Source organism: Pediculus humanus, genomic scaffold (genome assembly GCF_000006295.1).
Source record: "Pediculus humanus corporis 1103172108316 genomic scaffold, whole genome shotgun sequence".
NCBI lineage: Eukaryota > Metazoa > Arthropoda > Insecta > Psocodea > Pediculidae > Pediculus > Pediculus humanus.
The window spans coordinates 102585-112972 of record NW_002987885.1 but is presented as its reverse complement, the minus strand read 5'-3'; the positions used below and the strand labels follow the sequence as shown (position 1 = coordinate 112972).

General features: G+C 27.7%; 2 protein-coding genes across 2 annotated transcripts; one reads left to right on the top strand and one right to left on the bottom strand.

Annotated features, from left to right (window-relative positions):
- Window positions 1-1920: 1920 nt before the first annotated feature.
- On the top strand, window positions 1921-3435 carry Phum_PHUM598300 (uncharacterized protein; the record flags this gene model as incomplete). Its single annotated transcript, XM_002432665.1, has 4 exons — window positions 1921-1948; window positions 2486-2643; window positions 2850-2856; window positions 3413-3435. 4 exons carry the CDS (start codon window positions 1921-1923, stop codon window positions 3433-3435), a joined length of 216 nt encoding a protein of 71 aa, XP_002432710.1.
- A 1503-nt stretch (window positions 3436-4938) lies between these two features.
- On the bottom strand, window positions 4939-6228 carry Phum_PHUM598290 (uncharacterized protein; the record flags this gene model as incomplete). Its single annotated transcript, XM_002432664.1, has 5 exons — window positions 4939-4950; window positions 5449-5495; window positions 5619-5672; window positions 6093-6172; window positions 6218-6228. 5 exons carry the CDS (start codon window positions 6226-6228, stop codon window positions 4939-4941), a joined length of 204 nt encoding a protein of 67 aa, XP_002432709.1.
- Between the last annotated feature and the right edge of the window lie 4160 nt (window positions 6229-10388).

The following is a 10388-nucleotide window of genomic DNA, read 5'->3' as shown; positions in this document are numbered from 1 at the left end:
TCCTGTTTTTACTCCCTTCCTTCTCTCCCTTTTTCTACTCCCCCCCTCTTATCTCTCATTCGCGCGTTTGCTTCATTAGACACAAATAAAAAAAAAAAACTTTAACTGGAGAAGGAAAAGTCTCTCTCGTTTTCCATTCGAGTTAACATTAACAATGAGCGCATTCAAGGTTAATGCAAAATAATGGACGATTACGTAAAAAATCAAGATTGCACGTCTCTGTGCGTGCGTGCGTTCCAGTCTGGAATATTTTTTCCATCCACTTCCTTTTTATCCAGGAATTTAAAACGGATTTCGAATTCGAATTATAATCGCCAGGATTATCGACGATATAATCATCATCATCGTTCTCAAAGTGTTTGTTGATTTTTAGCAAGTAAGAAACAAACAAACAAAATAATAAAAGACGCCATTTTGTTTTTGTTTGTATTAAAACATTCACCCTTCTCTCTCTCTCTTTTTTTTAACAAAAAAAAATTTTTAAAGATTTTACGTATATGATAAAATAAAATTTTTTGTTTGTTTTACCGATTATATATTATATATAAAACTCTTATCGTCGCTACGAAAAATTTTCAAGTTCATCAAACCGGAAATACAAATCTTGTAAGTTTTTCTCTCTCTCTCTTTTTCCTTTTTTCCTTTTTTTTTAATTCCTTCGCTTTCTTTTTTTAAATCTCAAGGAAAAAAATAAAAAATAAAATTTTTCCTTTTTTTTTTTTTATTAAATACAAAAAAAATGAAAATACGGAAAAAGGAAAAGAAAAAAACCGGAAATGCTTAAAGAAAAAAATGAAAAAAGAAGAAAATTCAAGGCCGAAATTAAAATTTTTTTACTCTCTCTCTCTCTAATTGCGATGATTGTTGCATCGGTTCGATTTTTTTTTTCTTTTCTTTTTTTTTTCGAAAATAAGTTACGGTGTGTTAAATATAAAGTGGCAGAAGAAGAGAGTGAATATTTTTTTTTTTTTATGTTGACACTATACGCCGTAAAAAACGTCACCCTTTGGGTCACGTCCGCGACGAATCGAAATCGAACGAAACGCTTCGTTTATTTTATTTATTATTATTATTATCATCATCATCATCATCATTCCCCTTTTTTTTATTTTTTTATTGACCAAACGACAATGAGCTTTAAAAAAAAAAAAAAACACGATCGGAATAATGACAAATAATTACCAAATGATCAACAGGTATTACTATGTTATATTTCTTACTCTATGACCACTTTTACCAACCTTACAAAAACAAAAAAAACATGACACGAAATTATACTTAATCAATGTTATTAACCTAACCGAACGAGAAAATTTTTTTTTCTTTTAAATTTCGATTTTTATAAATGATTTGTTATTTTGTTCCCCTTTTTCTTTTTTCCGGAGTACTTTTTTCCAGTTTCTGGAATTCTGGAATGACACCAAATAATAAAAAAAAAAAGAAAATGCTTTACGTGCGGATAAATATTTTTAGTCGAGTTTATCCCGGTTTTTCATCACCGTTTAATTTTTTATATCTTTAAAAATTTATAGCGATGCTATAATTATCATTTTATAATCTTCATCTCGCTATAAAAACCTACGCTCAATTAAATTTATTATTATTATTATTATTTATATTCTGGCAAAAATAATTAGAAAAAAAAAAAAAGAAAAAAATTAAAAGTCATTGACAGCTCGAACTTAGTCATTGTTATTTATTTTTATTCTTTTTCTCTCTCTTTCTCTCTTTTTCTCTGTCTCTCTTACTCTCTCTCTCTTTTTCACTCACTCTTTCTTTCACTTAGAAAAAAAAAGAAAAAGAAAACAAACGTGAACAAAAGAAAAAATGGAAGGGAAGAGTCAAAAAACAAAAAAAAAAAAAAAATTTTGACAAAAAAATTAAGTAATGTAAAAGAATCATTAATCAGTTTGATGAATTATGTCTTCTCCAGTTATGAAATCCTCCAGTAAAAAAAAAAAAAAAAACGTTTTTGCGCTCTTTTCAAAATGACAGGAAATAATCTTTATCTCTCAAGTTAACAACCAAATGATAAGAAAAAGAAGAAGAAGAAAAAAAAATATAAACACAAAAGAAAATTTTTTTTTTTTTAATTTTACCTAAAGGTTTTTTTTCTCCAGGAAATCCTCAACTTTTTCCAATGAAAATTACATCGATTCTTCAATGTCATCATCTTTCTCCTCCCGACGACGCCACCACCGCCATTTTGTTGACGGTTTCCCTATAATTATCCAGACAATTAACGGAATTAAAACAAATAAAAAACAATTAATAATCATTTTAAAAAAATTTTCTTTTTTAAACAAAAACAACCAGAAACAAACGGAAACAACCATCGTTTGTTAGTTCATTTATTTTTGTTTGTTTGTTTATTTTAATTTAAAATTTTTATTTACTGGAATTGTTTTTTTTTTTTTTTTTTTTAATTCTTAAAACTGGAAAAAGAAAAAAAAATTTTAATTATTTTATGTTTTTATTTCTCCAGGAAAAAATTTAATTTTTTTTTGGAACGTTTTTGGAAACGTGTCGAAAGAGGGAGTTAAAAGAATTGCTGGAAAATCCGGATGTTGTTATAAAAAAAGGACTCCTCCGCCTCCCCATCTCCACTTAACAAAAAGTTTTGATTATTTAAAATTTTTCAATGTTTTTTAACGAGAGGATTTTGCTGACGGTAACCGGAGGCTCCAGTAAATGAAAAAAAAAAAAAGTAGTCAAAAGTCTAACAAAAAAAGGTCAACCCGGAAATAAATTTTATCAATTTTACGGGCGAATTATTTAATTCTATCATGAATTACAGCAAAACCATCAAAAAATAGACAAAAAAAATTTTTATTTTTATTTTTATTCAGGATTCCAGTAAAAAAAAAGCTTAATTGCAAAAAATTCGAAAATGTTTTCTTTTTTTTCATAACCGTATTCATATTCATATAATCCTCATTTTTCCTTTTATTCATCTGGATAAAAAAAAAAAACAAAAGTATCTTAACTAACCCTCTGGAATCTGGAATTTTTGTACGATTTCCAGCCTTTTCAAACAATTTTTCAAAAAAATAATAATAAACCTTTTTTTTTAAAGGAGTTCCAGTTTTACTTTTTATTTTACAAAAAAATAATAATAATAATTTTCCTGTTTTCATTCCGTACCTCCCACCCCACCCCACCCCCACTTCCTCCTTCCCTCCCTTCATTTCCACTCAATTTTTTTTTATTCCTCCAGTTTTTTTTTCTCCAGTTTTAGGAATGAAAAGCCTTTGCTAATGTCCGTATAATTGCTTTCATTCTTTTTTTTTTTTTTCCATAAAGTCGTTTTTCATTCCCTTCCATGATAATAATAATAATAATAATAATAATAATAATAATAATAATAATAATAATTTTGCGTTTTCATTGTTTCTTTAATTTTTTTTTCCAGGCATGTCTGCCGAAGCCAAATAAAAAAATTTTTTTTTTGTTTTTTTACGTAACAAAATATTCCAACTGGAAAACTAAAAAAAAAAAAAAAACCAATTTGCTGTTGTTGGTTTTTTTTCTTTTTTTTTTTGGAGGGGGGCGGGGGAAGCCCCAACAACAAAAAATTAAAAAAACCTTTTTTGAAATTTTTTTTTTGTTTAATTTTTCCGGTAGAAAATTTTTTTTTTTTTTAAAAACTGGAATCACTGCGGAAGCTAAAAAATACGAGTTTTAACTTTGATCTTTTGAAAAATTTTGGAGAAAATATTATTATTATTATTATTATTATTATTATTATTATTATTATTATTATTATTATTATTATTATTATTGTTTTAAATTAAAAATCTTCGTTCGGCCTTTTCCGACCCTCCTTCCTCCATTGTCTCTCCCCACTCATTCACTTTTTTTTTTAATTCTTTAGTCGTCAAAAAAAGAATTTAATTTAAATTTTTTATATATATATAATTCCGCCATTTTTTTTAATTATTAACCGAAAAATCAAACGTCGTGGTTTTAGAAAAACCATATAAGGGAGAATTTGAAAAATTTTTGGAAATTATCCATAAAAAAAAAAAGTTAAAATCGTAACTCTCTCTATTTCTCTCTCTCTCTCTAGTTAAACTTTTCACGTCAACTTTAATTATAATTTATAAATATTGACATTTTTTTTTTTATTGTTAGAATCGATCTGGAATCGTTCTGGAATAGTCCTGGAATTGTAATTTTTATTGTCATTCATAAATTTTAATTTTTGAAAATATTTAAATAAAATTTATAGACTATAAAAAATAAAATAAATACTTTTTAATGGTTTATATAGGTTTTGGAAAAAAAAAACGTGATTCCATTCCAAAAATAAAAAAAAATTTTTACTGGAGAAAAAAAACGTAGCAGGTTCCATATCGAAAAATGTTTTTTATACACACCTGGAAAAAATATTAATAATAATAATAATAATAATAATAATTACTTAACGAGATTTTACGTCACGATTATATATATAAAAACATAATTGCAAGTCATTAACGGATTTTTTTTTTATTTAACGTCGTGGCACGAGACAAGTGACGAAGAACTTAAAAAACATTTTGATTATGAAAAAAAAAAAAAATTTCTCCAGCGATATAAATATATTTATTTATGAAAGAAAAAAAGAAAGAAAAATGGGAGAGTGGGGAGTTTTTGAGAAAAATTTGTTTGTCATTTTTTTTTCCCGTTGTTTGTTTATTTGTTTTACATAAGATAAACATTATTTTGAAACGTTTTTCCAAAAAAAACCTTTTATGATAATGATAATAATAATTTTATCCTTTTTTTTTGTTTGTGTCCAGACGTAAATCTTTGATTTAGTTTTTGGGTCTTTTTCTTCCTTTTTTTTTCCTGTCGAAATAAAGTCATAAATAAAATTTACAGAAGAAATCGTTTGAACAATTTTAAGTGGGGGGAAGACGGGGGAGAGGGAAATACAAAATAAAAAGGAAAATCTCACAGAAATTTCTAAAAAAAAAAAAAATTGAATAAAATTTTTCAGTTTTTTTTTTGTCATCCGTTAAAAGGTTTGGAAAAATTGCTTTTGGAAAATAAAATTTGAAAGGTTGGAAAATAAAAAAGGTACGGCAAACGTTTTTAATGACGTACCTGAAAACGAAAAAAAAAGAAAAAGAAATAATACAGCAGTAGCAGCAGAAGAAAAGAAATAAAGAAAAAAATTGGAATAAAAAACAAAAAAAAATTCAATTCGATAAGTAATTTCATCTTGTTTTCAATATGGCGGATGTGGAAAACCACCCCCACTTCCACCCCCCACCTCCGAAAAGGGGAAAACTTTTTTTTTATCCCCGTTGAATAAAATTAGGATGCAAATGAAAAACCATAAACTCGTGATTTAGTGACAGAAAATGGCATTAGATTTTTTTTTTTTTTGTATTCCTCGAGTCATTTTCTTAATTCTATAACAACAACAACAACAACAACCCTTCAACGTAAAAAAATAACCCGATAGTGATTTAAAACTTGGGAAATTTTTTTATTAACGCCAACCCCTAAAATTTATAAAAATGGGAAAAGGAAAAAAAAAGAGGAAAAAAGAAGAAGCCACTCTTTGTCAAATGGTTCGTACATAATCGTTCAACTGGACACGGACACGCACACGCATACACACGCACGCACTTGTTTGCCGTCGTCGTCGGACAATCTTTTCATTTTTCCAACAACTATCCCTAAAAATAATAGTAATAATAATAAAAACACGAGATTCTATTCTTTTTCTTTCCCCTTTCGCTCTCTCTCTCTCTCAAAACAATTTTTTTCTTTTTTTTTTTTTGTCTTCTGCTTATAAAAAAAAATTGTATCCGTAACGAATTTTTTTAAATTTTCCGTAAAAAAGATAAAAATAATATTTAATAAAAAAAAAAAGATTACAAATAAGTTTCATCCCTCATAACTTTCTAAACGAGGTTGCGTGTGTGTGCGTGAGGGGAGAAGGGTGGGGGAGGAGAAGAGGGGGTAAATCGAAAGGGAAGATTTGAAAATTCCAGTTGAAAAATAAAAAAAAATAAAAAAACTTTATTATGCTGGAATGAATGAATGACCAAAGCCAATCCATGGTGAATTCAAATAAAGAAATCTTACGCATCAACGATTTATAAATTGTTTCCAATTCATTTCAACCCCTTCGAAACTCCCCCATCCATCCCACTCTCCCTCTCTCCTTCTCCTCCTACTCGATTTTTTAAAAAAAAAAAACCACCCTCTTCCGCCTTACTTAAGTGCCATTACTATCCTTTCCTATAAATTTTCATCTATTGTCGTTTTATTATTATTATTATTATTATTGTCCCGGAGGAATATTTTAGATTCGCTGATTATTACCGGACGAACAATTTCAACACAATCAACAAAAAAAAAAGTCAAAAAGGTATTTAAATAAGGGATGATGAAAGATTTTTTTTCGAAGGGGATGATGATTGTTCCTCGAGGCGGCCTTTTGCTGACTGACTAACTGACTAGTGGGCGGAAGTTGATTAGTGGGCGGAAATGTGTGCGGTGCGAAAACAAAAAAAAATTATTTTTAATGATCGTTGATAGAAAAAAAAAAATCAATATGGCGGAAATATTTTTTTTTTCTGCTAGAAAATTCAATGTTTTCTTCTAAAAAAACGAAAGCGAAAAATTTATTTATTTTAATTTTAATTTATTTCACCACCACCCCCTTCCCCTCCCTTTTCCCCGGTGAATAAAATAAATTTACGATACGCTAATAATAAATTATTTCTTAAATAAATTTGTGACGGCGTGAAAGAGAGAGAGAGGAGGGAGAAAGGGGGGAGAAAGAGAAAAGAAATTCAAAAATTGTTTCGAAAGAAAAAGGAGAGTGGAAAAAATAAAGTGGAAGAAGAAAAAAGGATAGTTAATTTAAAACGGCATAAATCATATCAGCGATAAGGGTCGAAATGAAATGGACACAATGAAAAGAAAAGGGAAAAGGAAAGGGATGAACGAGAAGAAAATTATAAAGGCTTAAAAAAAAAAATTTTCATTTAGCAGACGACAAAACAAAAAAAAAAAAGAGGGCGCTCATCGTGTTTTGCGCGCTGTAAAAGCGGGTGCGGGGGAGTGTGAAACTATTCGTCGTTTAAATAAAACGTCACGATTTCTTTTTTTTTGGGGGGGGGGAAGGGAGTAGGCAAAATCCCGCCATTTTTTTATTTTAACTCACGTAAATTCTCTCTTTCTCTTTTTATTGAGAGAAAGAAAGAAAAAGTCGTTACGAGAAGATACTCATAATAAATAATAATAATAATAATAATTACGGTATGCCTATTTCCAGCGCGTGTGCCAATTCGAGGTTTGAAATTTCCCCCTTTCTCTTCTTTCCCTTCACTCTCCCCTCTCCCAAGGGCAATTTGTGGTTCCATAAACTCCAAACACACATCATCATCATCATCGTAATAATAATAATAATCAGAAGCCGTTGTTTAAAACGTAACTACAGTAGTAGTGGTAGTAGTAGAAGTTGTTGTTGTTGTTGTTGTAGATTTCAGGTTGTTTAGTAATTCTATTGATTATTGAGTTCATTGGTCTCTCTCTCTCTCTCTCATCCATGAATTCTTACATCCCTGGAGCGTACACACACGCACGCTCACACGCACGCTCACACGCACACATGCACGCACTCACTCGATACCGTTTTCCTTTTTTTTTTCATCATCATAGATTTATCGATTATTTCCTTTCGATTTTATCCCTCTTCTTTTCCCGTCCTCCCCCGATTTTGTATTCGCCATTTTTTTATTTAATTTCTTAAATTTATATTTAAATATTAAAATCATTGTTTTACGATAACAACTTTCGACAAACAACAACAACAATTTAACTTAGTCAAATTTTTACTTTTCCGTTTTTTTTTCTATTACAATATCCATTTACAATAATTACATAGTTGTTTGTTGTTTGTTGTTGCGTTTTGCCATCCATAATTTCCCTTTTTTATTATTTTAATGATATGTTTCGTGCCTTTTTTTTTTTATTCTTTTGAGGGGGAGGATACAAAAAATAAAAAGTAATTTTTTTAGTTTTTCAGGTACCCAAAAAAAAAAAAAATTTCCACATATACCACCAACGAAAACTTAAACCAATAAAACAAATTAAGAAGACATTAATAACGTTTTTTTTTTTTTGAAGAAGCAGAAGAAGAATAAGAGGGTAAAAGAAAACAAAGATGGTAGTTTCTTAACGAAACCGTTAAATAATAATAATAATAATAATAATAATAAATAATTTTTTTAAAATTCGTTTTTAACGTAAAACAATTTAAAAGTTTTTTGTTTTTCTACGTGACCTTGAAAATTCGTTCCGTTTAATTATTTAATTAATTATTAAAATTTGTTTTGTTTAAGAAAAAATTAAAATTTCCCGCCAAAATTTAAATTTATTATACGAATTCAAAAAAGAAAAGACGCAGTTAAAAAATCGTACGATTAAAATACTGAGAAATTGTAAATTAAATTTTTTCCAAGAATGAAAAAAAAAATCAAGTTTTCTTCTTTTTTTTTTTCTTATTCCATTTAACAGCCGCAAAAAAGCAGAAAAAATTACAACCGGAAATGCCGAGATAAAATACGAATTGCAAAAAAAAAAAAAATGAAACAAATTTTGCGCTTTTGGCCATTTTCAAGGTAAAAAAAAAAAGCTTGTTGAACTTTTGGACCATATAAAGAAATAAAGGGAGGATCACATGCAAAAAAAAGAAAACTTTTTTATTTATCTTTTATCGTATTTTATATTCGGGGGAGGGGCTGAGAGGGGGTGGTGAGCGGAGGAAAAACGCAAAACCCACGTTTTTTTTTTTTTTTTACTTTTTAAATTTTTCACGTCGTTAAAACCGCAAATTTTTTTTTTATTTTTATAAATTCATTAAAAAAATATCAATTATAATTTACACGAAAATTTATAGAAAGAATATTAACAACGAACGACCTTTGACCTTTTTATTTTTTATTTAATAATAATAATAATAAAATCACGAATTAATAAAACAAAAAAAAAATAAAGAGATTTTAAAACGTAAGTTAATTATTTATTCATTGCCATTTTTTTTTTTTTATAAATTCAAGTTTTTTCTCATTAAATCCGCACCCTTTTTCCTATCCTTTTCTTTTTTTTTTTTTTAATATTTCCTAGAAAAAGAAATTTTTTTAAAACGTGTCTGTTGACACGTTTTTACATAAACAACAACAACAACAATTTAATTAATCACGTTTTAAAAATAAAAAAAAAATTTGCAAAATATTTTTTTGTGTTTTTTGTTTGCAGGGAAAAAATTTTAAATTTTTTTCGTTTTGGCGGGAAAAATTTAAAATTTTTTTGGCGCGAAAATTATTTTTTTAATTTTCAGTTCAAATAAAAAAAAAGAAAATTAATTAATTATTAGAATAAAGTCGGTATTGTAAACGGTACATTTCCGATTTCCCTCTTTCTCTCTCTCTTTTTCTCTCATAATTTTTTTTTATTTGACATAAATGATGAATATTCAAATAGTTTTTCTCTCTCTCTCTCTCGTGTCGTCGTCGTCGTCTTGTAGACAAATTATATCGGAGCGATGAAAATTTATTGAATTATTTTGTTTAAATATATCTATATAATAAATAATTGTTATTAACAAAAGGAAATGCATGCGAGTATTTACTATTTATAGACTCGAGACTGATTTATACGTTTAAATCCCTTTATATAGAGTTTCGTACACGCACACGCACACTTTCACGTACGTATTATCATCATCATTATCATTATTTGTTTTTCTCCAAAACTTTCGCCGTGATAAATAAATACGGCCGAATTTATTTGAATTTTTTTTTTTTTTTTGAAAAATTTTCTTCGAAATTTTTGTAATGGTGCGTACGTGAGTGAGTGAGTGGGTGTGTGTGTGCGTGCGTGTGGGTGTCGTTTCCGTTTCCGACTTTTTGATTTAGAGATTTTTTGTTTTTGAAAATTATCCGGGAATTTAATAACGTGAAAGATGATAAAGAAAACACCTGGACGAGGTCAAACATGGGATCGACTTTTTTTTTTTTTTTAAACAATTGTATTTCGTATTTCCTGTCCGCCATTGTTTTTCTCTCTCTCTCACTTTAAACATGGGTTAGGCGCTTCAAGAACGGATAGAAATAATTTACGCATTTTAATAATAATAATAATAATAATAATAATAATAATAATAATAATAATGACGATTCCGTAAAAAAAAAAATTATAAAAAGTTGATTGAGAATTATATTTTTATTTAAAAAAAAATCTATCGATGATAATAATAATAATTCATTTAAATAAATACATAAATTGCAATGTGATAATAATAATAATAATAGTAATAAATAATCAAGATGGCGTACGAAAGATGTTTATTATTAATAAATATTTTTAATAGCGCGTAA